Consider the following 26,900-nt stretch of genomic DNA (forward strand, 5'->3'; position numbering starts at 1 on the left):
CTTCTCCCTCCCCCCCACCTCCCCTATGTTCCTCTGTTTCGTTCCCTAAATTTCACACGAGTGAGATCAGGGTGTTTGTCTTTCCCTGACGGGCTTCTGCGCGGGCCGTCGTACCCTAGCTCACCCACACCGCCGCGAATGGCGAGATTTCATTCTTTCTGGTGGCCGAGTAGTTTTCCATTGTGCATATCATGCCACGTCCGCTTGACCCGAACACTGTGTGCGCGAGCCCCTCCCCAGGAGAAGACCGAGCAGCTCCAGGCCGGGCAGACGCCACCCCCACCACCCCCGGGGCTCCATTCCTGGCCCTGGCGCCCCCTCGGCCGCGTGTCTTCGAAGCCAGGCGCTAACAGCTGGGGTTGCTCACCGGCCCAGCTTGGTGCCAGGACAGGGTCCCCAGGGCACTTGGGGTCTCCCAGGCCTGGTGCCGTACCCCATCCGCTGAGACGGACAGACGACCCTGTCAGGCCCTTCTGTGCGCTGACACCTGGGCTCAGCAGGCTCCTCCCCAGTGCTCTGGCCCCGTGAGGTCCTCGGGCAAGGCCGCTGGGGGGCCAGTGTGCTCCAGGGCAGCGCTGGGCCAGCACCCGGGCACCAAAGGCCGTTTCCCACCACGCTCTGTTGACCCAAAGGACAAAGGGCCGACGGTCTGTGATTTATATTTTTATTCATATCCTGGTAAGGACCCGAGGGTAATTTACGTGAAAAACAAATGTGTGTCCTGAAGACCCGAGTGCCCTGACACGTGCTGGATGTGCACGTGCTTGTGTCCCTCACGCAGCCTCCACTGGCCTCCTGCGTCCACCCGGCCTCCACACCGGCTTGTGCAAGGAGAGCTCCCGGTCACACACCCCAGCCCTGGATTCGGCTCACCTTCCCATGCCCAACAGCCTCACAACGACCCACCTTCCAGATGGGTAAACTGAGGCACAGAGTGGCCACGCGCCCTCTTGGAGGATGGACAGCCACTGAGGGGCAGGGCTGACTGGGAGCCCAGCTCTTGTCTTGACCGCTGGGTTTCCCTGCCCCAGAGGCCCCGTGGGAGCAGGGCCCACACAGACCTCCCCCACCCCAGGCATCAGAGCACCCAGGTCTCTGCTGCGGAGCGTGTCTTGGGCTCAGAGCTGGCTGCTTCCGCCCCCACATAGAGCAGAGGCTTGGGGGCACCGCTCCCCTGAACACAGGCCACCGACCAGGCACCCAGAAAAGCGGCAGCGAGCTAGAAGGAGCAGGGCGCTGCACCCCACTTGGAGGGCGACAGGGGCGGAAACATGGCCTCTGGAACCTTCCCTAGAGCGTGCACTTCCGTGTCCCTAGTGTGGGGCTGTGGTCCTAGCTGTTCCCGGGGCTCAAGGTGGCAAACTGCCTTCCAGCTGAGTGTGTCCGGGCTCTAGGACTTGCGTGCGTGGCAGGGACAGCGGGGATAGAGCTAAGCACACGTCACGTAAAATTTGCCGTCCCACCCATTGTGCACACAGTTCAGCAGCATCCGGCAGATCTCCCGCGGGCAGCCACCCCCTCCCTCCGTCCCCAGGACTCTCCCGTCCCCCCATCAGACACCGGGTCCCCATCCCCTCCCCCGCCCTGGCGCCCACTGTCTGCTCTCTGTGTCTGTGACGGTGACGGCTCCGGGGACCTCTCGAGGGTGGGGTCACACCGGGCCTGTCCTTTGGTGTCTGGCTTCTGTCACTGGGCATCGTGCCCTCGGGGCTCGTCCGCGGTGGGGGGTGGGGGGATGGGGGTTCCCTCCCGCGAGGCGCGGGACGTTGCGTCTTCTGGACGCACCACTGTGTTTCTCTGCTCGTCCACGGTGGACACTCGGGTCCCCCCCCCCTGGGCTGCTGTGTGAACACAGGGGTGCAGGTGTCTGTCTGAGACCCCGCTCTCACTCCGTGGGGGGGCCCGCGCGGACGTGGGGTCGCCTGTTCCTGCGCGGATTCTGTGTTTCATCTTGAGGAGCTGCCACACTGTTGTCCACACGGCTGCACCTGACGCCCCCGCCAGGCGCACTGGGTTCTGGTCCTTCACACCCTTCCCCCCGTGTCCAGGTGGGCAGGACTCCACTGTGTGGGAGGCACACCCCACCCTGCTCTGAGGTGGGCCCCGCCCTGTCGCCTTCCCGAGGGGCGGGGCCGAGCTGACCCCACGCACCCACCCTCTCTAAGATGTGACTTCTCCCCCAGGGCGTCTCCCTGCAAGACCTCCTTTGCCAGCTGGGCCGGCCCTTCAAGGAGTACGAGCTCTGGGCTCTGTCTCACGCGTGTCTCAGTGCTCTGCGCGCCCACCGCGAGCACCCAGGTGACGCCCTGTCCCTGTGTTCTGTGTTCAGCCCGCCCTCCAAAGACCCAGAGCAGCAGGTGGCCTCCATCAGGCGCACATGGGCCGTGTAGACGGCCTGGGGCCAGGCTGCTGTGTCCCTGCCGTGAGCCACGGGTGCCCGAGATGTGTCTGCTCTGGTCTCAGGACCAAAGGGGCCCAGGGCAGTAGGAGGGAGCCCACCTGCTATAAAGTGAAGTGGGAGCTGTGTGGATGGCCCGCGTCCCCTCAACGAGGTGACATGTCCCCAAGGAAGCAGCATTGGCCGGGGGGAGGAGGGGAGTTTAGACATTACCCTGGTTCACAGCCGCCTAAAGCTCAGCCTTCCCGGACACCGTGGCAGGCGAACAGCCCTTGATGTCAGCACGTCCTGGGGAGGCCGCCTAGGAGAAAGTCTGCCATGCCGTCCTGTGGCCCACAGGCCTCTGGAGTGCAGCCTCATCGGGGGCCCGTCAGTGGGGCNNNCCCCCCCCTGCCCTGTCCTCCTGGCGGTCCGCCCAGGGCCTCTGAGAAGGAGAAGGCAGCGTCCAGCCCCTGGCCCCTGTGCTGTGCTCCCCTGTGCTAGGAGGGGGAGCACCCTGAGTGTGCCCCACCCAGAGCACACGGCTGAGGGTTTTCCGGGAGAGCAGGGTCCCCGCAGCGAGTCTGGCCTCCCTGACCCCCACCTTCTCTTGCAGCCTACCTGTGCCTGGACTCCGTGCTGGTGGCCGAGGACGGGGCCGTTCTCTTCGGCCCACCCCCTGACAATGGTGCGTACGCGGGGTCACCCTCAGGAGCTGTGCCCCACCACAGGCCCCCAAGGCTGGAAGGGAAACTCAGAACTTGGGCCTTTCTCTCTTAGGCACTTGCGACATGTTTTTTCTGGCTCCTGAGGTTGCAGAGCGAGAGCTGGTGACTGAGAAGGTAACTGGGGCCTTCCCGTCCCTTCCTGCAGCCTCCTGCCCCATACCCTTGGTGGTCCCTCCTTCTGCCCAGAGAGCCTGGGGTTGGGGGGTGAGGCATGGGCCCCGCACTGGGACTCAGAGGGTGTCAGGGAGCCTCCCCCAGTGCAGGAGTCACCTCCCAAACCCTGGCCTGGGCCGCACCCACCTGGCAGGTGCCTTCCTGGGGTGGCTGGGGTGGGGCTTCTGCATGGACCGCTCTAGGCAGTAGACATTGGCTCCAGAGAGCCCAGGGCTACACTTTCAGGAATATTTACACAGCACTTGTTAAACAGAGGCATTATTAAAAATTAAATTGTACAAACTTACGGGGCACCTGGCTGGCTCAGTCAGTGGAGCATGCGACTCTTGATCTTGGGATGGAGCGTTCGAGACCCACGCTGGGCATGGAGCTTACTTTATAAAATAATAATAAAATTAAATTAAAATTAAATTGTGCAAACTTAAAATTAAATAACTTATATTCAAAACCAAGCTAGAACTCCACCTCCCTACTACCCCGACTAAGTACAGCTAGAAACGCCATGCCCCTAAAACAAGCATGAGAAGCATGCAAGGCGGAGAGCAGAAGGCAGCCTGGCCGGCACCTCAGGCTGAGGAGGGCACAGCGGTGAGGGCCCTGCTCCTTCTCTCTGCCTCGTGTGTGGAGACATAGATGCCACACTCTTGAGCCAGAGGACATGGCAAGTGGCGAGCCCACCCAGGGGTGCCAGAGGAGGCTGAGCACCCCCACCAGCCTATTACAAGGACCCCTGCCCCTTAGGCTGGTAGGGACCAGGCATGTGGGGAACCTGGACCCCCACCACTGCACCATCCCCCCCCCGGCAGTAGCAAATGCCCCTGGAGACCAAGTGTTGACACAAGAGGCTTTCCAGAGAGCTGAGACTCCCACTGTCACCCAGCGGCAGCAAGGCCACCCCTACCCTGTGCCAGGAGTGGAGACAGGTGAGGGGCAGGAAGGATGCCCTCCGACCCCTCCCAGCCGGGGTGTGACACCAGAGGTCCAACGGGGACCCAGGCCCTCCAGCAGTGAAGAGGAACCCCTTTCTCAGATGTCATTTGGGGCCAAAAACAGAACCTGAACTGTGCCCCCACCTGGCAGTAACAAGATGGTGTCCCCTCTTCCTGATAGTGCTGTCAGAGAAAGCCAGGTAAGACAAGGTAAATAAGATCTAGAAGCTCACAACATGAAAATGTCCAGGTTTCAACCAAAGCCACTTGCCACATCAAGAACCAGGGAGATCTCAAATCTAACGAAAAAAGACAATCAACAGATGCCAACACTGACCCTGTGGGGCACAGCCAAAGCAGGGCTAAGAGGGAAATTCATAGCACTAAGTGCATATGTGAGAAAAGAGGTAAAAGCTCAAGTCAGTAAACTAAGCTCCCACCTCAAGAACCTAGAAGAAGAGCAACATAGACTCAGAGCAGGGGAAAGAATTTGTGAAGATGAGAGCAGAAATCAATGAAAATGGAATAACAATAGAGAAAACAGTGAAGAGCTGGTTCTTGGTAAAGATCAACAAAATGTGAAGACTTCCAGCAAAACTGACGAAGAAAAATTAGAGAGACACGATTACGAATATCAGGAATGACACAGGGATACTCCAACAAACCCTTCAGTCGTGGAAAGAATAATGGAATACCACAGACAACTCTACACACATAAATTTGACAACTTAGATGAAATGGACCAATTCTTCAGAAATCATAAACTACCACAATGCATTCAATATGACATAGCTCTTTGAATAGCCCTTAACTATTGAGGAAATAGAATTTGTACTCTTAAAATTCTCAAAAGATAAATCGCTGGGTCCAGCAGTTTCACTGGAGAGTTCTACTCAATGTTTAAAGAAAAATTACTAGCATTTCTAAACAGTCTTTTCCAAAAAACAAGAGAGAACACTTCCCAGTATATTTAATTAAACTAATATATATACTGTCAATGTATACAGATAGGTAGATGATAGGTAGATGATAGAAGCATCTATTCACACACACAGCAACATCCCTCATGAACATAAAGGTAAAAACCCTTCACAAAATATGCAGCTAGAATTCAGCAATATATAAAAACCATGCACCATGACAAAGTAGGGGGGATTCTAGGGATACAAGTCTGGTTTAGTATTTGAAAATCAATCAGTCCAACATATGAACCAGCTCAAAAAAGAAAAATCCCATAATCACATTAATTGATGCAGAAAAACCATTTGGCAAAATTCAACACCCATCCATAATTTTTTTTTTAAAACTCAGAAAAATACAAATAGAAGAATCTTTCTCAGCTTAATAAAAAGCATCTACACACACACACACACACACACACACACACACAACCTATAGCTAACATCATACTCATCGGGGAAAGACTAAATGCTTTCCCCACAACTGGGAACAAACCAAGGATGTCCACTCTCACTGCTCCTACTCAACATACTTCTGGAAGTTCTAGCCACTACAATAATGCAAAAAAAGAAAAAAGAAAGAAAGGAGAAAAAAAGCAAGTAAGAAACATAAAGACCAAGAAGAAATAATGCAGTTTGCAGAAGACCTAATTGTCTATGTAGAAAATTCCAAGGAACTTCATGGAATCTACCAAAAAAACTCCTACAATTAATAAGTGAGTTCTGATATAAGATAAACATTCAAAAATAAACTGTATTTCCATATGTTAGCAATGAACATGCAGACACCAAAATTAAAAATACAGTGCATGCTCTCAGCATTAGCACCATCTTGGAAGCCTCCAGGCTATGAACCAAGTGGAGGAAGGAGTGAATGCACAGGTTGAAGTATAAAAGAAGAAAGATGAGGCAGAAGTTCAAGTAAACCACTAGCTTGTGCACCCATGGAAGCCACAGGAGGAGAAACAAGGAAAGCTAGGGGCCGCGGACACTGGTACAATTATTGGACTGCACACCTACTTTCTAGAACTTGTTTCAGAAACAAACGGATCTAGAAACATCCATTGCCATCTGGTCACAACAACCACCTTTGAGAGACCCACCTTGCTCATACCAAAACAGCCCTGGACCTGTGACTTTCAGGACTAATTCTGTACTCAGTTGTGGCTGAATGTAATATGTGTACAATAAATCATCTTTTCTATTGTCCTAGCCAAAAAATATATATATGTGTGTGTATATATATGTATACATATATATGTATATACATATATACATGTGTGTATATGTATATATATATGTACATATATATAATTAAGATACAAACAATGTAAATGTACAATCACTCAAAAATTGAAATACATGTAATCTAACCAAGCACGCACAAGACTTGCATGCTGAACACTACAAACGCTGATGAAAGAAATCCAAGAAAATTTCGGAGATGGAGGGCCAGGCAGAGAGCTCTTAAACTTGACACCAGAAGCAGTATCCTTACATTTTTCCACAAAAGGAAAAGTGGGCAAATTGAACTTCATCACAGTTAAAAACTGACCAACTGGGATTCATTTCATGCGTGGAAGGCTGACTCAACAATGGAAAATGAATTAATTCAGTACATCGCATCAATGGGCTAAAGAAGAAAACTTGCATTTGTGACAATAGATGCTAAGCTATGGATAAAATTCACTACACATTCAGGATGTAAACTCTCAGCAAGCGAGGAATGGAGGGCCATTTTCTCAACCTGATGAAGAACACCTACTAAAATCTACAGCTCACTATTGGTGAGAAAACTAGATGTTTCTCCCTAAGACCTAGGAAAACTCAAGAATGTCATCACTCCTATTCAACATCGTACTGAAAGTCCTAGCTAATGGAATCAGACAAGAAAAGAAAATGTGTACAGATTGAGAAGGAAGAAATAAAACTGTTTTTATTCACAAGTGACGTGATTGTCTATTTAGAAAATCCCAAAGAATCAACAAAAATCTCCTGGAACTAATAAGCAATTTTTTAAGTTTATTTATTTATTTATATTGAGAGAGAAAGGCAGGGGGAGAATCCCAAACAAGCTCCCACTGACAAATGCAGGACTTGAACCCACAAACCATGAGATCATGACCGAAGCCAAAATGAAGAGTTGGACACTTAACCAACTGAGCCACCCAGGTGTCCCTACAAAGCAATTATAGCAAGATTTTGGGATAGAAGGTTATTATGCAAAAGTAATTGCTTTACTGTTTACCAGCAGTGCACAATTAGAATTTGGAATTATAAGCACAATACAATTTACATTCATACCAAAACAATTACTTATGTATAAATCTAACAAAACATGTATAAGATCTATAAGGGAAACTACAAAACCCTAATGGAAAGAAAAGTGTAAATAGAGAGACATCCCATCTTCATGGGTAGGAATATTCAGTATTGTTAAGATATCAGTTCTTCCCAATTTGATCTATAAATTAAATGTAATTTCAATCAAAATTCTAGCAAGTTATTCATGGATATCAACAATCTGATTTTAAAATATGTATAAAAAGACAAAAAAACGCAGAATAGCCAACAAATATTGAAGGAGAAGAGGAAAATCAGAGAGTTGACACTACCCAATTTTAAAACTGACTGTAAAGCAATAATGGTTGAGCCAGGGTGGTGTTGGCAAAAGGACAAGTAAATAGATCAGAATAGAGGGCTCAGAAATGGCCGCACACAAATATAGTCAACTTTGCAACAAGTTGCTCCTTTAACAAGGGAGCAAAGGCAATTCAGTGGAGAAAGGACAGTCTCTTCAACAAATGGCGCTGGAACAACTGGACGTCCACATGCAAAAAAGAGAAAAAAAGAATCTAGAGACAGAGACCTCGTACCTTCCACGAACTTTAACGCAAAACAGATCACAGATCTCAGTGTAAAATGCAAAGCTATGAAACCCCTAGAAGATGCCAGAGAAATCTGGCAACACCTTCTGGGCACAACACCACACCACAATCCACGAAAGAGAAAGGTGATGTTAGACTTCATTAAAATTTCAAACTTCTGCTCCTCAAGATACTGTTGAGAGTGAAAAAACATGCCAGGGATCGGTAGAAAATATTTGCAAAACACATACAAAGAGCTCTTAAAACTCAACAATAAAAAAGCAAACCACCCAGTGAAAAAGTGGGCCCAAGGTCTGAGCAGACCCTCCCGGAAGCAGACCACATGCGGCCAAGGAGCCTGTGGAAGATGTTCAACCTCGTGTGGCACCTGGGATTGCGAGATAGGGAGCTGCCACCGGGCGCCGGCTGGAATGGCCACAGCCCCAAGCTCTGCCCACACGCCTGCCGGCCAGGAAGGGGAGCACAGGAGCTTCTGCGCGACGCTGGCGGGCACAGAGACGGGCACAGCCCTCTGGGAGCCAGGCCTGCAGATTCTTCAACTACGCTGCAGCCCGGAAACCGCGCTTCCAGGCGTTGATCCTGGAGAAATGAAACGTCCACACAGAATCCCGGACACGAACGACCACACACAGCTGGACTCAGAATAGCCCCAAACTGGAAACGACCCAGATGTCCGTCGGGGGTGAACTGTAAAACGCGCCGTGGTCCGTCCACACTGTGGAATGCTCCCCGGCAGTAAGGTAGTAAGAGGAACTGGGTGTTGATAAAGTATCTGGAGGGTCTCCATATACCTACGGTGAGAGAAAAAATCCCAAATCCCATTTCTGTGAAATGGCACAATTATAGAAACAGAGAACCGTTTAGTAGTTGCCGGGGATTAAGTACACGTGGCCCAGGGCAACAGGGCAGACCTCATGCAGGAAGCGCTCTGCATCCTCATCGGGTCGATGCCAACATCCTGGCTGGGACGTCGTCCTGCGGCTCGCGGGGAACTGGTCCCGGGTACACGGGGTCTCTCTGGACTGTTTCTTACAACTGTATGTGAATCTCTAATTATCTCACAATAAAAGGTTTTAACTTTTTTAAAACGTTCATAAGTATCTACAGCTGATAATTTCATTGGCACGCGACTGCCGTGCACAGTGGTCCGTGCTCCCGGCGGTGGGAGTGCTCCCGGGGGGCGCCGCTGGCGCTGCCCCCGCCCCCGCGCACTGGCACCGCGTTAGCAGCTTGAAGTTGGCCACGTGGAGGCATCCACACTGGGAAGATTAGCATGCGAGGTCCGGTCAGCTGTGTAGACTTGCTGAGGGGACGGAGGAAATGTTAATGATGCAACTAAACTCAGAGGTTCGCTGCATCCGCAGTGCCCCCCGGGCCCCCCAAAGCTGCTGCTGGTGGCCGGAGAGCCGACAGCTTCCAGCAGCGAAGCTCACACCAGGGCTTCCGCGGGTCGCCCTCGTCTCGCCCGCCAAGTTAGATGAAAACGTAAGCCAGCACGCGTGTCGGGCCACCTGTCTGTCAGGGTGACTCCGGGCCCAAGCGCTGGAACATCAGTGCGTGTGTCATGACAGCCCTTGGCTCTGCTCTCTGCAGCTGACTAGAAAGAGTATTATAGCTTTCCTTCTTTTTTAAACTTTGTGCTACTTCGCATCAGGAATGTTTAGAGTAAACTGATGTGTGTAGATGCAAGTATTTTTTTAATGTTTATTTATTTATTTTTAAACATTTTATTTTATTTTTTGAGAGACAGCACGAGCAGGGGAGGGTCAGAGAGAGAGGGAGGCACAGAATCTGAAGCAGCTCCAGGCTCCGAGCTGTCAGCACAGAGCCCCACGCGGGGCTCAAACCCACGAACCGTGCGATCATGACCTGAGCCGAAGTCAGACACTCACCTGACTGAGCCCCCAGGCGCCCCTGTTTGTTTATTTTTGAGAGAGAGAGAGAATCCCAACGCATAACCGACGGAGCCCCCCAGTTGCCCCGAGGCAGGTACTCTTGCTCGGAGAGCCTGCTGTCTACCCTTCAGCAGCCCACCACTGGTTTGGGGGGTTCCTGGCCTCTGAACCCCGAGTCGCAGCCTCCACCTGCCTGAAGACAGTGGAATGTGGGTGGGCCCCGCTGAGGCCTCAGGTCTTGGCTGTTGACCTTGAGGGTGAAGACCTGGGAGCACTTGGTAAGCACGCAGGATCCCAGGCCAGGCCCCCGGGGGAGCTGACTCGGGGTCCGGCGGGGCCTCCAGGCCCCAAAGAGGCGCAAAGCAGGGGTGCAGACAGGAGGCGCTGCTGATTACGGCTGGGCTTTTTCCTCCCCTCAGGCCTCCGTGTACTGTGTGGCTGCGGTCCTGTGGACAGCAGCCAAGTTCAGTGTTCCCCGAGACCACAAGCTGGCCCTGCCACGCAGGCTCAAGACCCTCCTCTTGGACATGGCTAGACGCAGTGCCCAGGAGCGGCCGTGCGCAGCGGAGGCCATCAAGGTAACCGCTCTGCAGTCGGGACCCCGGCTCACAGTCCAGGGCCTGAGCGATGGCCCACAGAGGACACGGGTCCTTGTTTCTGGGAAGAGGGGACACTGGACAGAGACGCAGGGGCTTCCTTTGTGGACAGGTGGTGGGCGGTGTCTGCTGCTCAGCCCCAGACCACCGTTGTCTCCAATGGGTCTGCCGCGCCAGAGTGGGCGGGGGCTGTCGGGGAGCCCACCTGACCCCCGCCCTCAGCAATGTTCTCCCCAACAACCAACTTCCCACACCACCTCGGAGGGTCCTCTCGGCCTCCCCTCCCCCGTCTGGTCTCTCCAGACTGGGCGGGGCCCGATGGGGCCAGGTCCTGACCCTCCCGCGAGTGCCCGTGTCTGCCAGCAAGCGCTGGGCGCGTGAGGGGGAGCCCCGTGGTCACAGTGATTGAGAGGCCGCAGGAAGGCCACCCTGGTGGAGGGAGAAGCCTGCGCAGGCGTCCTCGGCCCCCGGCCTCCCTGGCCTGCTTCATCAAGTGAGGAGCTCTGTGTCAAAGACGCAGCAGACCCCAGCTACAGTGCCCCAGTGTGTTACTCACAGCCGCGGACAGACAGACGGACAGCTGGGGGCTGGCCCGCGGGGGAAGGAGCTCTGCTCTACTCCAGATGTGCCCGGAGGCGGCTGGGGCTTACCGGGAGAGTGGGGCGGCAAGGGGCAAGGCCCCGGGGCAGGTCAGCGCCAGCACGCGGAGCCAGCGGCGTCTCCTTCCCACGCATGCTGGGAGCCGGGGCCCCTCGCTCCCTGACGGTCGAGCTTCAGAGGATAAGTCATAACCCTGACTCCTGGGCTGTGAGAGTCCCACACGCCTCAGAGGGGCGGAGGAAGGGATCCACCCCTGACCTTTGATAGGAGATGCCCTAGGGCAGGAGGGCGCCTACAAAGTGAGCTTTTCCAGACAGGAACCCGAAGGGGCCTGGGACGTCCCTGACTTCGCCGCCCCAACCTGCGCTCGGGCCGCCGGCCTCTGTGCAGGGCTTGGATGGGGTTCTCACCAGCCGTTAGCGGGAGGGGAGGTGCTCACAGGGTAGCTTAAAAAAGAATCTTTATCTTTCTTCATCTTCACGTTCAGTACCATCCATGACCCCAGATGAAAAGTAGAAATTCTCGTCAGTGACATTCCGTCCCCAAAATCAGAATGTCTGAGCTTGCAGAGGGTCAGCTCCCAGGGGTCAGCTGCGTTTTCAGCGTCCCCGCCCCGCCCCAGAGCGTTTCCTCCTGCGCACACCCAGACGGGGCCACAGACAGCCGGCTTCAAGCCTGCCTGGGCCGTCCACACTCGCCCTGCAGGCGGCCACTGCCTTGATGTCAAGGTCACCGAGGGCTCAGGCTTGCCTGGGTCAAATCGCAGTTCATTGGAAATGTCGACAGAATTTTTCTCTTGCCTGTTTTCTCGGTTGCAGTTTTGGGGGTTGTGGTCTGTGTGTGTGGGAGCTGATTGATCCCCCTAATTCCCCTGTGTTTCTGTAGCACCACCCGTTGTTTAAGTTTTTAGAGGAACAGGCTGGAAAAGGTCATGTGTCCCTGTGCCCCCCATCTCCAGCGCTGGGGCAGCCCCTCAGCGGGGAGCGGGGGGGCTGTGGCATTTCTGTTCCTTTATTCCTTCCTCATGGGGCTGCTGAACTTCATCCCAGGCTGCCTGAGGCTGGGGTCTGCTTAGATCTCCCCAAGAAGGGGCGCCCACGGGGTCTTCCTGGACAAGAAGCCCCCAGGCGCTGCTCCCTGGCGCTGTCACTCTTGCAGGGCCCCTGCCTGAGGCGCACTCCCCTCCACATCACGTGGGGCCGGCGCCCAGATGCCGGACACGGAGCTTCTTCTTTCAGGTATGCAGCACTTACCTTCTTCAGCGGGGCATGGACAGCAGGAAGATCTTAGCCCACCTGCGGGCATCCACCTGTAAGGTAAGACGGTGACGTCCAGAACAGCCGCGAAGACCCCTTGATTCCGTGCTGGGGCCCCGGGGAGATGAGGACCCTTGCTCTTGCCGGTTACTGTGCAAGTGGAGAGCGAGTTTGGGAACGGGGTGTGGGCGGGGGCACACCGCAGGGGCCCTCAGGCGCGGGTGCCTGTCAGCCTCCCGGCGTGCGGACCCGCAGGCCCTGTGGGTGCAGAGGCGCACGCACTCCCCCAGCCACGGCGCCCTAGAAACCCACCCACACCTTGTTGAATCGGGAAGCAAAGTGCCCGCAAGGCTCCATCTGAAAGAGAAGCAAACCAGGGGGCGCCCAGGAGGAGTGAGGAGGGGACTCTTGATCTCAGCGTCGTGGGTCCGAGCCCCACACTGGGTGTAGACATTACTAAAAGATAAAATCTTAAAAATAAATAGAAAGAGAGGACACCCAGCTGCGTGAGCGAGTGCCCGCTCAGAGCTCCGCTGGAGGTCGGGGAGCGCTCCGCGGTGTCCACTCGGGACCCCCAGGCCCCGGACTCACCCCGACCGGGCCCTTCCTGCTCTTCTGCCCCAGGTTGACCAGGACGGAGAGAGCACCGGCCTCCAGAACGGTCTGTCGGTGGTCGGGCTGAGCCCCGACGGGATGCCCACCCCCGGGCCCAGCTCAGGTGGGCCACCGGGGCCCGGCCTCTCCCCTGACGCCACGGCGGCCCCCACGGCTGACCCCCAGCCCCCAGCCTGCCCGTCACATCTGGGAGGTGGCCCCACCCCCGCAGCGGGAAGAAAGCCCCCTCCTCCCACCCACGCCCTTGTCCACTTCTCCCAGAGCTGCCGCCCTCGACTCGGCCACCTCAGCCTGTCGAAGTCCCCGTGGGGACGCGCAGGGTGCNGGAGCGGGCTTCACCAGCGACGCCCCCGCCTTCTACTGCTGTCCCACCCCCGAAGACACAGGTTCTTCCCGCGGAGCAAGGGCCAGACCGAGTCGCCCTGCCTGGAGCCTCTTCCGGGGGCCTCGGGCCTCAACCCGCGGGGTCCAGTGCAGCCTGCCGTGACTTGGGTCACCCAGCCAAGCCACCCAGGAGCAAGGCCGCTGAGGCCCCAGGCCAGGAGCCCAGGAGTCCCCGGTCAGCCCCGAGGGACCCCTCCCTGGCCAAGGCGAGTCCAGACAGCCCTGAGGGCACCTCGGTCCCAGAGCAGGATGACCAGGCCCCAGACAGTCACCGCGAGCAGCCCCTGCCACCAGACCGCAAGCTCTGTCCGCCCAGTGTGGACGCCTCACCCCTCCCGAAGAGGACGGCCTGTCCGTCGCTGCAGGAGGCCATGCGCCTCATCCAGGAGGAGTTTGCCTTTGACGGCTACCTGGACAACGGGCTGGAGGCTCTCATCATGGGTATCACAGGGGGGACCACAGGGCTCCCCGGAGAAGCCCCAGGACCAGGGAGAGGCCACGGGGGGATGCAGTATACTGTGGGGGGTCAGTGTGAAGGGGGACCTGGGGTCGTCACAAAGAGGGGCCCCCCACTCATTCATCTGCATCAGGAGCTCAGGGGGCACCGCTGACCCCCCAGGAGTCGGCCAGCAGCAGAGCCTTAGGCAGGAGGAGGGTCTCAGAGCCCCCACCCAGACCCCTGCCAGCCCCTTCCGCCCCGGAGAGCGGGAGCCCGGAGGGTGCTCGCGCGCATGGTAACTGGCTACTGTCATTTTGCAAACCCAGGGGAATATATTTACGCCCTGAAAGACCTCACCTACGCCACGTTTTGTGGGGCCATATCAGAGAAGTTCTGTGACCTGTACTGGGGAGAGAAGTTGCTGTACAGTCTCTTCCAAGTGGTGAACGGGAGGGCATCGCCCTCGGAGAAGTGAGTCCCTCACCCTGGGGCCCCCGTTCCGCCACCTCTAGGCCCCAGGCAGCGTTCCCTGCTCCCCCTCCCATCCCCGGGGGCCCAGCTCCCCACCCTCCCCAGACTCAGCTGCCCACCAGGGTCCCCCCCCCTTGCTGGGCCTGCATCCCACCTTTCAGGCCTCAGGCTCCTGTGGGCAGGGAGAGGGAGTATGGAAGGCATAGCCTCTTACTCAGGTACCGGCCTGAGGAGACAGAGTGACCCAGAGCTCGGAAGGGAGCCCCCCCCCCAGGGAACGGGTCAGCCTCCCTGTGCCCCCACAGCCCCTTCACAGACCGCCCTGTGGCTCCTCTGCCAGGGCCCAGCCCACCTCCTCCCGGAGGACTGTCCACAGCGATGTGGGGGGTGCCTGGAGAGGCCCGATCCCCCGACACCCGGTCCCTGAGCCCCAGGCATGCCCACAGCCCTCCCTGCACCCCTCTCTGTGGCTGCACCAGGTAGTGGGAGCCGTGAGGCTGCCCCACAGTGTTCAGTGACTGCCCCGTGCAGACAAGTCAACGCTGCACAGAGCTGAGCACCCCGCCCCTAGGGCCCGCGGCACCCCCGGGTGCCAACACTCACGCGCCCAGAGGCAGCCAACGCCCCGCGTTCCTGCAGCACTGACCTCCAGAAAACCTTGTGCCAATTATTTGGGCCCCTTAATTGTTCTGGAAGGAGGGTGCTCTGTGACAGCCTGTGGNGCTCCAGGGCACCTCAGGGCCCACACTCACGTGGAGTCTGTCCCCAGGCTTTGTTCGGGTCGGCGGGGACACCAGGCTGGTGGCAGTGCGGGGGCCGGTGCCCACTCAGCCCTCCTGCTGTGAGGGGGCCACGTCGCTGCCGGACTCCTTCACCTCGGCAGCCACACACTTCAAGCCCATTGTACTGGCCCCAGACGCAGGTGACGCCAGGTAAGCACCCCCACCCCAGAGCTGGCGGGGCCCCCGAGCCCCTCCTGAGTGCTCTCTCTTCCTCTCTGTGCTCTCAGGGACGGGGAGGGCAATGGGAAGCAGGCTCCCGAGGCCCGTGGAGCAGCCCCCAGCCAGAAGATTCCTGACCAGCNACGCTGCACAGAGCTGAGCACCCCGCCCCTAGGGCCCGCGGCACCCCCGGGTGCCAACACTCACGCGCCCAGAGGCAGCCAACGCCCCGCGTTCCTGCAGCACTGACCTCCAGAAAACCTTGTGCCAATTATTTGGGCCCCTTAATTGTTCTGGAAGGAGGGTGCTCTGTGACAGCCTGTGGCCTGCAGTCAGGGTGTCCTCGGAAAGCTGGGTGGGGCCTCTGCTGAGTGGTGCATGGCCCAGTGCGGGGGCGGGGGGGTTCGGTGCTGGGTCACGGGCGGGCCCCCGCAGGCTTCTGCACATACGCCCGAAGATCCCTGCTGGAAGGCAGTGCAGGGAAGACTGGCGTTGTGGGGGGCTGAGGGGGGGCCGTGGGGGCATCTGCAGCGCCCTTCCCTCTGACGGCAGTGCTTCAGGGGAGGCCGAGGCACAGCCCCAGGATGATGGCACCAGCGCTCCAAGTGGCTGCTCGCTGTCCAGCAAAAGGCCATCACTGCACGGGGCAGGTAAGACACGGGCTCCACACGGGCAAGAACTCTCCACGCGGGTCCACATGGACTCCCTTGGCACGGCTGCGTAATTCCAGGAGAGGCTTCCCTTTGCCCCAGGCTACCCCAGCATCCTCCCAAAGGCCCCCAGAGCAGGGCTTGCTTGCTGGGGACCCTGTGCTGGGCAGGGGGGTGGCTCTCCCTTGCCCAGAAGTGGGCGGCATGCAGGAGCCCATCGGACTGGGGGCTGGGGACTCACCTTCTGCTTCCTGGAATCACTGGCCAGCAGCCTGGTGATGGGACAAGTCTTTGCTTCCTTCCTGGAAACACATGCCAGTTAACGAGTCTGAGGGTTATTTTCCTACATTGTTAGCCCAGGACTGCAGGACACCGGAAATCCGTGTGATTTCACGGACCCCGTGTGGGTGGGGCACGGCTGTAGGAGTCAGGCTGCTTGACTGTGATCACACGCGTGGCAGCCATCGGAGCGGGTGGCGAGGACAGGCACCTCACCCCACCCTCCTGCCGCGTGCTCACCCCAGGAAGTGTGAGAGCAAAGTGAGGGTGGCCGTCCATCCAGTCTCGTTCCTGCTCACCACACACAGGCAGCTCAAGACTCTGGGGTCTCTGTCCCCACCCCGGGACAGCCTGTGTCGGGAGGGGCTCTGCGGGACCCCTGGGAAGCGGGACTCCCGCCCTGAGCACGCAGGACCCTCTTCAGCATCCCCCCCCCAGCAGCAGGGGGGCACCCGGCCATCCCGAGGGGTTCGTCTCAGCACGAGCAGCTTCTCTGTAGAGAGTTCATTGTGGACTCTGCCACACAAGCTGCAGTTTCGAAGGCGGCCGTCCTCTCCCGCGCAGGAAAGGAGAAAGTGGCCACCGCTCGCGTCAGCCGAGCGCCCTGCCCACCCCCGTCGCTGTCCGACGTGGACGCAGACGAGCTCTCGCGGGGTAACTTTGAGGTGGGATTCCGGCCTCAGAAGTCGGTCAAAGCTGAGCGGGAAGAGCAGCCGGAGGCCGGAGAGCACGGGCCGCAGGGTGGGGGCCCCGAGGCAGTGGCCCGGCTGCCCCGGCCCAAGGAGGGCGGCCCGGCCACGAACCCGGGCCCGGCAGAGCTCCAGAGCTGCAGCCCCGGCTGGTGCAGCGCCTTCTACGAGGCCGACTGCTTCGGCGCCGACGTCCACAGCTACGTGCAGGAGTTGGCGAGGCAGAAAGCCGGCGGGGCCGCCGACGCCGACGCCCCGAGCCTGGTGAGTCCTGGGCTGCGGCCGGGCGCGGGGGGAGGGGTGCAAGTCCCGCATGGTGGCAGGCAGTGGGGCACGGTGTGCATAGAGCCCCTCCCTGTGTCCCACTCCGCGGCCCCCCCCACCACCAGTGACCCCCGCTGGTCTGGGCACCCCCTCCACGTCTGGGCGTCTGGGGTAGGAAATGGCTTCTCTCTATGAGCCGGGCACGTGGTCGCCAGGTGACGGTGGCAGGAGGTGACCTCGTGCTGGGGACCACAGCTGAGTTCGGGCCGTGTCTCTAGCAGACCAGGCAGGTGCAGCCCCCTCCTCCCAGGCAGCCTCCAGGCTCCTGGCGCTCGGGCAGCAGCACCCACCGTGATGAGAAAAATCCATAGGCACCTTGCCCTTGGCAGTCCATGCAGGCCGGGCCCCGGGGTCCGTCTGGCACCGCCTGAGCTTCTCTTGTGAGCAGCCCCTCCCTCCCCCCACAAACCATCCCGGTCAGGGAGGCCCAGGCTCCTCCCAGGTCAGCAGGGTGACACGATGGCACAAACCTGAGAGTGGCCGGGCCAGGCCAGGCCCCAGGTGAGGGCAGCCCGCAGAGCTCTGGACCCAAGGCTCCCCATCGCCAGCTGCTCTGACCTGGGCTGCAGCCTTCCCCTGGGACCAGGGGCTCCCACGTAGGCCTCGCACACAAGGCCCAACCCCCCATCGTAGCAGATGGGAAGGAACCGGCCCGCTCAAAGCTTTGCCCTTGGAGCCTCTACCTGCCCCTGCTTGACTCGCTTCCTCTGGCCTCCAAGCACAAGTCCCAGAAAGGCTGCATCTCCCTGGCCCTCACAGCCTTTCCCGGTGCAGCCCCTGCACGTGCCGTCTCAGGCACCAGACTTAGGGGCTGGCGTCGTGTGCCTGGGTCCCCTGTGAGGCCCTGGTGCGGAGGGTGGCCCACGTGCAGGGCGCCCTGTCTCGAACCACGTGGACACCCCACACCACTGTGCTGGAGTCCAGAGCCGCAGGCGGAGAGGGCAGCTCCCAGCCCCTGACTGCCTCCCTCCTTCCACGGGGGGCCTGCGGACCTGGCTCCCACTTCCTTTGCTGTAACGCGTATTCGCCCTTAGAGCTGCTGGGTGTTCTCGCCCCAGCAGCTCTGGTTCTGCACCTGTGGGGCCCTTTCCCAGAAATAGAAATGAACAGACTACAAGAGACAGAAAGTGTCAGCAGGACTGTGAGCCACATCCCACTCCCATCGTGGGACACTGAGGCTCCGGAGGGCACGGGGCTTGCACAGATGGTGAGAGAACAGAGTGGTACCAGCGATGGGGCCACAGCTCGTGACACCCAAGATGAGCCTTGGCTTTGTAACCAAAAGTGGGACAGGCCCCCTGACGCAGGTCCTGAGGGTCTCAGTGCTCGTCCCCGTGAGAAAAGCCCACAGACAGCGAGTGCCGGGAGGCCGTGAGGAACAAACGTGCTTCACCAAAATACACACGCGCACAGGTCCTAGTTGTGCTGGCTGAGGGCCCAGAAGCAGGTCCCTCCAATCAAAGGGACCAGGGGTCCAGGGAGAAATCACAGCCCCCGGGTCGTGCGAAGATGAGCTGGGGCATCTTGTGCCAGACAGTTAGGAAATGACAAAGCACAAGGCGGGATGTCCAAGGTCAAAGAGGCTGTGTCCAACGTCAGAGGGGGGTGTCCAAGGTCAGGGGGGGTGTCCAAGATCATAGAGGGATGTCCAACGTCAGAGGGGGGTGTCCAAGGTCAGAGGGGGGATGTGCAAGGTCCGAGGAACCAGCTGCAGAGCCCCAGCAGTCTGAGAAATGAAAGGAACCGCGCGGAACGGTTTTCTGACTCAGAGTGGCGCAGCCACGCGTCCACACGGAGACAGGTGGCTGAACTGAAAGGAGAGCAATGACCCGACGACGCTTTTCGCAGAAGTGGAAACCCCACCCTGAAATTCGTATGGAATCTCAAGGGACCTCAAACAGCCAAAACAATCACAACAAAGAAGAAAAAAGTGGAGGATTCACACCTCTGATTTCAAAAGGCGCCACAAAGCTACCGTGGACAGCACGGTGTGGTCCTGGCATGAGGAAGATGCACAGACCAGCGGGGGGGGGACGGGGGCCCGAAGGGAGTCCCTGCCGACGCGCGCGCTGGCAGACCGCCGGGGCCGGCCAGCGGGCAGAGGGCAGTGTGCGCGGGAAACGGTGCCTAGAAGACAAGGTGCCGCTGCGCCGAGGAGCGGTCAGGCCTGGACCATACACCACTTTCAAAATTTAACTACAACTTCGGAGCCCTAAACACAAGAGCTAAACCCACAAGGAACACGCAGGGGAGGAGCTTGGTGACACCGGATTTGGAAATAATTTCTTGGGCACGACATCAAAATCACAGGCAACGAAAGTAAAAATAATTGCACTCGATCAGAATGAAAGCCTGCGCACCAAAGGACACCACCAACAGAGTGGGGGGAACAGTTACAAATCCCCTTCCTGAGAAGAGCTTAGTGTCCAGAACATACAGGGAATGCCCACGACTCCACAGCCACAGAGCAGCAACAGAGCTGAACGACGGGTGACAGGCTTGCACAGACACCTCTCCAGGGAAAACGCACCAACAGCCACTGCTCATGAAAAGATGCTCGACATCATTAGTCATCAGGGAAAAGCAGATCAAAACCCACCGCCTCACACACAGGACAGAGGCCGGTACCAAAATTTGGAAAAGAAAGAAGGAAAGGGCACGTGTTGGAGCGATGAGAAACTGGACCCGTGTGCAGCACTGGCAGGAACATAAAACGACGCTGCCGCCGCGGAAAACACTGAAAATCCCTCCAGAACCCAAGCCCAGAGTTGCCACGTGAGTCAGTGACCCCGTTCTGTGCACCCAGAGCAGCTGAAGGCGGGTCTCGAGCTGCGTGCACTCAGTGTTCCCAGGAGGCAGCAGGTGGGAGCAGCCCACGTGTCCATCAGCGGATGAGCGGATCCAGATGTTCACACACTGGGGCGTCCCTGAGCCTCGCGGGAGGGAAACCCCCACCGCACCGCGGACGAGCCCCGAGGGCACGATGCCCAGTGACAGAAGCCAAGCGCATGACCCCACCGTCACGCAGTCCCTGGAGCCGTGCCCTCCTCGGAGACAGCAGACGGTGGGGCCAGGGACAGGAGGGGGTGGGGACCTGGTGTCTGATGGGGGACAGACCTTCCAGGAGGCGAGAGTCCTAGGGATGGAGGGTGGGGGTGAGCGTGCTGGATGCCGCTGAACAGCTCAAGGAAAATTTTTTTAAACGGTACATTTTACATTATATATATTTTGTCACAAAATTTCTAAATAAAAATTGTAAAAGTAGATGAGTAAAAGGGGAGTGACAACCACTGGCCTCAAGGGCTTGAAGTGACGCCTGCAAATCAAATGTCACCCTAGGTGAAGCTCTAAGTGACAGAGAAGACACGGGGCAGCATCCCGGGGAGTCCCCTTCGCCCTCCCCTCAAGCCCAAGCCGCCACCGTCCCGCCGCCCCGGCCGCAGCTGGACAGAGACACGGGAGCCCCGCTGACCTGGAGCCGGGGATGGGGGTGGCCGCCAGGGCAGCGCATGGCGCCCACACCAACTCCCCCAACAGCTGTGGGGAAGGTGGGATGCGAAGCCCAGCTGTGTCAGCAGCGTCACAGGTCACCCTCTGATGCCACACGTCATGTCCTCTGACGTCGTAGGTCACGCCTGCTGACTACAGGCGCACCTTTATGGGCAGCCATCGACCGACCGCCTGTTTCCGGCCCCTTGAGTTCAGGGCCACAGAGGGTGGCTCTTACCTGTGCGAGTGCTTGGCACCGGCTGACGGGGCTGCCCTCAATCCTGTGCTGTCCTTGGGGTGGTGGCCGCTCGCAGGCAGATACGCCCACTGGGGAGCGCCGGTCACCCACGCACCGTACGCAGACTGTTCTTGAAAGTGGGCTCAGAGACGCACTCAGCGCAGAAGGCTCTGGTGCCTGCGCCCGTTCTTATCTGGACCATGACCCTGCGGTTGGGACAAGGTTCCCCGGGCCTGCCGCCACTGAGAGTGCGGCTCAGTCCCACAGTCACTCTGCGGGCGGCTCCCACGGGGACAGCACGCAGGAGGCAGGCAGTTTGAGGGAAGCTGTGGAGCGCCCAGGAGTGACCTGTTTTCCCTTCTATTCCTGCTCGCCTGGGGAAGACCGGTCTGCTGGAACCTGAATGCTGCCAGGTGAGTTTCCTGTGCCCTTGTCTGCGTCGTGGGTGGGCTGGATGAGGCCGGCCACAGGGTCACATTCCTCTTTGAGAACCGTGTCTGTTTCAAACAGGAGCCCCAGACAAGCTCCAAAGGTATAAAACGCCCATTAGGCACACTTCAACGTTTGCTCCCCAAACAGAGCGAGTGTGAAACAGGCCCAGGCAGTGGGGTGGGGGGGTCGAGGGGTATCGTGCTCGCTCGTCTGTCCCCGACCGCACAGCAGCCCGCGCTGACTCGCACCCGTGCGCCTGCCTCGAGCGTGGGCCGGGAGCTGCCTTCCGCGTGGCCACAGGCATCTGGGAGGCGGCGCACGCAGCACAGAGGTCCTCTGCCGCCCTTCGCCTGCTGTTAAAACAGGCTTTGCTTTCAGTATTGAGGTAAATGGTGCTGCTTTCAGTTCATCCCTCTTTTCTCTCTTTGCCTACAAGTTGTGGCATTTCCAGCTTCCTTCCGACTGTGGTTCGGTCTCTTCCCCAGCACTGGCCAGCCTTCAGGCCTGCGTAAATCAAGGGCCACGGTGTGTGACTGTGTCTCAGATCAGTCACATTTATTTCTCTTATGATTCTATGAAAAAAACTCCTCAGTTGCGTTCTGCCAGGGGAATCGCCTAAAGTCGAATGATCCTGGCTGTTTTACTCAGACGCAGCCAGTCTGGCTCAGCCTGTGTGTCAGGTCAGCTTCTCTTTCTGCCAGGTGTGGCCACGGCCACAATGCCCGGTTCCCATGTTTCTTCTCCACCATCCGGTTCTGTGTGAATTTTAGTTCATGTAGATTTAGTTTAAAATCAGTCAAAACGGTCCTTTCCAAAAAACCAGTCTGTAGTTCAGTAGCGTGAGAGCGTTACTGACAAACTTCACACCTGAGGTTACCGAGATGCTCACTTGGGACGAGACTGCATGAGCCCTGCTCTGGCAGGTGTGACCCATCGGCCCCAGTGCCCACAACCCCCCTAAGGGAAGGGATCTGTATCCGCATCTGGAGAAGTGTGCAAGGGGGTGATGGGACTGGATGCGGTGTGGCCTCAGAGGGTGCTCTCCCCATGGCTGTTCTGAGCCACACAAAAGGAGGGAGCCCTGGAATGTGGGGCTCGGGGCCATCCTTCCCCTCTCCAGCCGGGGCCACGGCGTCGTCAGAAAGCCAGGGTCACAGAGAGGCATGCATGGAGGGCACTGCAGAGACACTCAGGCTCCACTCAACCCCAGCATCCAGAGGGCAGAGGAGGAGTCCTCAGCGAACACGGCTCTGCGGGGCCACCTGCGTTTACCACTGAGTGGAGATTTGTGCCATCTGACAGGACTGCCCTCAATGACGAAATGTTCCAGATCCATGCCATCTATCAGGGCAGCCACCAGCCGTGTGTGGCTAACTGAGCATTTGAGGCACAGCCCACGTGAGAGGAATTGACAGTTTTCATACCGTTGAAACAGAAAAGCCACCACACCCGGCCAGTGGCTCCCAGGTCAGAGGCGTGCATCGGTCCTGCACACACGTCTGGCCCACATACCCCACGGGCCGTTCTCCTCCGCACCCTGGCAGCTAGTGACCGGGCCCTCCCGCTGTCAAGGAGGGGAGGCAGATGTGCACCCAGGTGTCAGATCTGCTCAAACACAGGCCCAGCCGAACGGCACGTCGGCAGCTTTGGGGCAGCTGTAGCTGCCTCGGCAGGCTTCTTCCCCACGGGCCTGCCTCACATGGGGGGCTCTCTCGTGGTCTAAATCGACCTCCTTGATTCCTCCTCGACTCCTCCAAAATCGTCCCGGTGCGTGACGTCCTCCCCTGCCCCTGGCAGCTTGGACTCAGAGGCCATGGGGGACCTGATCGAACAACCGATGGTTGTGTCTGAACGACCTCCCCAACACCAGGCACGGCCCTGCCCCCCAGCTGCCCTGGGCCTGAGGTTCCTACCATCTAGCCGCTGTTAAAATAGCAGCGTGAAGAAGAAAACAGTCACATGAACCCCCTTTTCGGTAAAACCACCAGAGAGAAGAGATTCAAATATTTAAATTAAAACATCATCTGCATTTTTTATTTTACAAAGTCGTACAGAAATAAATGCTACCAACAAAGCAAAGTCCATTGTTACAGTTAGATGAAATTACGGGAAAGCTTGTTTGGGTTTGAGCTGATTAGATGTCCCCAAGTGAAGACCAGAGTGTATTTGGCATTCAGATTAAAGCTGTTGTCAGCGTGACCACTTCAGGGCCCGGGGCCCACGCTGAACCCTGTTAACAGGAGGGGTTCTTCCCAGGGAGTCAGGCCTCCCGGAGCCAACGCCGCCCCTTTCTCTGGTCCCCGGGTCCAGCCTGGGCCCTCGCGGTGCCTACGCACAGCCGCAGCTGGAGACCCACGATCAAGGCCCGCTCCCAGGGACCCACGTGGCTTCCCGACCCCTCGCTGCCACCCTGGGCTGCGCCGGTGCGGGCAGCGGGCAGCTCTATGTCAGCCCCCTCCGTGAAGGGAGGGGCCGCAGCCGGACTCTGGTTCTTCCCAGCACTGCCTGCCCCCAGCGGGCCTGGCACCCCCGCGCGAGCACCCTTGCGGGCCATCCTGGGAAGAGGCGCACCCTCTTCCTGCAGACGCAGACTTTCCGGAAGGGCGCCGGGGCCTCTGGCGCTGGGCTCCCTGGCGGGCAGCGACCCGGCGGAGGCCCAGCTGGCACCGCGGCCCTCTGGGCAGCCGCAGGCGGCAGCGTCCACACGGCCAGGCCACTGTCCCCTCACAGGGCGGCCGAGGGGCCCGGCGGGAACTGGGGCCAGTCGCCCCAAGTCTGAGGCAGGGACTCCGCGCTGGAGTCCCCCGGGCCGCCCTACAGGGACCTCACTGGGCCGCAGGTGCCCCCGGCCCGTCCCAGTGCCAGGAAGGCCGTAGGCACGGGCCAGGCGCCCTCCCAACCGGCCCGAAGCGGGATCTGGAGAACTCTCCAGAAGGACGGACTCTGTGGGCCAGGGCAGGTGCCAGGGCTGGAGCCAAGGCAGGAGGCGGGGCCTGGGCTCCAAGGGGCGGGGCCTAAGCACTGGACCCTGTTAGCCACGCCCCCCCGCCGGGCGTCCTGGGGGCTGCTGGGTACCAGACCGGCTGTAATTTTTTTAAGAGGCTCGGTGGAATCCCTGCCTCTCACTGGCTGGGCTGTGGCAGTTTCTCATTGGCTGAGCCATGACTGGGTCTCACTGGCTGGGCTGTTGCCGGGGCCTGGAGGAAAGCTTCCTTCCTCCCGGGAGGCGGTAAAGTGGATCCACCTGCAGGGTCTCTAACGCCCCGGGCGTGGTGGGCAGAGAGCGCCCCCTGCTGGCCTCCCCACGTGTTGCACCGCGGTTTTCCCTTCACATTTCCTAGTCTCCTTGGTCAAACGAGGCGCGGGGCCTCGCATGCCCGCTCGCGGGCACGGGTAGTCCTTCTGTGGCTGTTCGACAGCTTTCCCCGAAGACCTTCCTGATGAGTCCTGCGTGTCCCCGCATGCTAACCTGTTTCCCGCGTGCGCATTCTGTGTGGGCCTTGCTGAGCCTTCTAGACAACAGACGGCTGCTGTGAGTGGAGCCTGCCCCCCACGCCCGCCCCCCGCGCCTCCTGCAGGAGGGCTGTGGCCTGGGCTCACAGGCTCTTTCCTCGCCAGGAGCTGGAGCAGCAGCTCATGATAGAGAAAAGAAACTACCGGAAGACTCTGAAGTTCTACCAGAAGCTCTTACAGAAGGAGAAGCGAAATAAAGGTAGCACTGCGGGTCCACATGCCAGACACAGAGTCGAGCAAAGGGGCCCTCCAGCAGCGCAGGGGGACCACTCTGTGCCACCTCTGCCTGCCCCCAGGCTCCGAGGTGAAGACCATGGCGTCCAAGCTGAAAGGGCAGCTGGAGGAAATGAAGTGCAAGGCGCAGTTCCTGGGACTGGTCAAGAAGTATCTCCAGGCAAGTCCCTGCATCCGTGCCCCTCCCGCCTCCCCCATCTCCGCCCCATCTTCCCCCTCCCATCTCCCCGCTCATACCTGCCCCTCCCGTCTTCAGCCCCTCGCTTCTCAAGAGGCCTTAACACTCGTGGGTTCCCAGGAAATGTCCCTGGAGAAAAGCATAAAAACGTGCCCTGATTCTTGAGAGGCCACAGCTGTGCTACCCTCTGGGGTTAGTAGCAGGGTGACTCAGCACCCATGTCCTGCAAGCACCCGGGGGCAGCAGGTCAACCAGACAGAGGCAGCTCGCTCCCCACCCCGCTCACAGGTCATGTACGCCGAGCGGTGGGGCCTGGAGCCCTGCGCCCTGCCCGTGATCGTGAACATCTCGGCGGCGCACTGCGACACGCTGGATTTCAGCCCCCTGGACGAGTCCTCGTCCCTCATCTTCTACAACGTCAGCAAGCACCCTCGCGGCGGCAGACAGAGGAAGGCCCGCGTCCTGCAGGCCGGCACGCCCCTGGGGCTCATGGCCTACCTCTACTCCAGGTGCGGCAGCCCGGGCCCAGCGGGAGGCAGACCCCGGGTCCCCTGGGCCCCTTCGTGCCTTTTGAAAGCAGAGGGGAGATGGGAAAAAAAGAATCAGGCCCCCAGGAGGTGAATGAGGTGAGGAAAGTCTCTGCATTCCCTCATCTCAGATGAGGGACTTATTTTATTTTAGAAAAATTTTAATCAGAACTTTAAGCTGCCGCGTGTCAGCTGCCAGTTGCCCCCTTTGCCAGGCTCTTGGCTAGACGCGCGCCTGTAGACCTGGGCATCTGGGTCTCAGCTGTGCCCGGGCAAGCGCCCTGGAGGAGAGACGGGGAATGCGGGGTGCAGGTTAGCGCAGGGGCTTCTGGATTTAAACACACACAGGGGCCTCAGAGACCCGCCTGGATCCCTTCCCCTTTGCTGGGTCGAAATACCCCTTAATGAATCGTGTGGCTCCCCAGGGACTGCCAGCGAGGTTGGTCTCCACCACTAATTGAACTGTTTCTGCAGCCGCTGCCTCCTGGCAGAGCACTGCGTCAGACACCCTGACTGATCAGCGCACGGGTGCGCTCTCACCCTGCAGCAGGGAGGACCAGGCCACTCACACCCAGGCTCACAGGGACCCCCGGACCACCCCCAGGCCCCTGCACCCTTGTGCCCACCCTGTCCCTCGGCACAGCCACGTGCCCCACATGGGCCTCTCGTGTCCACCCGGTATCGGCCCAGGGCCTCATGGCAGGTTCCCTTGACCCGATGGCCTGGGCCACTCCCAGCCACGGAGCCCAGCAGGTCAGGGCTGGGTACAGACTACCTTCCCAGATGATGGTGGAGACCTCCCCCTGTCCTGGCTTTGGGGGACCCATGACACACTTGAGGGCCCCCAGGGCCCTTTTTGAGCTGGAAGCTATGCTGACCCCAGAACTGATGGTCAGGTATCAGCAGGGGACACTGGGGGCTGTCAGGGAACGAGGGAAGTCCCCTAAGAGCAGAGGCGTCCCTGGCCTCCCAGATGGAAGCCTCTTCCCATGTTCTCCTGAGGCGGGCTGTGCCCGGCTATGCTGGGAGCCTTCCCCTGGCGGGAGCTGCCCCAGCCAGCCCTTGACCACATCCCCACCGAGGGCTAGCTGTGCA

General features: G+C 58.8%; 1 protein-coding gene across 1 annotated transcript in view; it reads left to right on the forward strand.

Annotated features, from left to right (window-relative positions):
• Window positions 1-26,900, forward strand: part of KNDC1 (kinase non-catalytic C-lobe domain containing 1) — a 60,897-nt gene that overhangs the window by 22,601 nt on the left and 11,396 nt on the right. The window contains 14 exon segments of the mRNA XM_077762924.1: window positions 2,184-2,298; window positions 2,994-3,065; window positions 3,158-3,219; window positions 10,370-10,528; window positions 12,385-12,462; window positions 13,027-13,120; window positions 13,279-13,842; window positions 14,167-14,311; window positions 15,805-15,902; window positions 16,746-17,134; window positions 21,305-21,334; window positions 24,972-25,065; window positions 25,163-25,260; window positions 25,567-25,786. Coding sequence (XP_077619050.1) covers window positions 2,184-2,298; window positions 2,994-3,065; window positions 3,158-3,219; window positions 10,370-10,528; window positions 12,385-12,462; window positions 13,027-13,120; window positions 13,279-13,842; window positions 14,167-14,311; window positions 15,805-15,902; window positions 16,746-17,134; window positions 21,305-21,334; window positions 24,972-25,065; window positions 25,163-25,260; window positions 25,567-25,786 — 2,218 coding nt within the window.

Source organism: Crocuta crocuta, unplaced genomic scaffold (assembly GCF_008692635.1).
Source record: "Crocuta crocuta isolate KB4526 unplaced genomic scaffold, BGI_CrCroc_1.0 scaffold466, whole genome shotgun sequence".
NCBI lineage: Eukaryota > Metazoa > Chordata > Mammalia > Carnivora > Hyaenidae > Crocuta > Crocuta crocuta.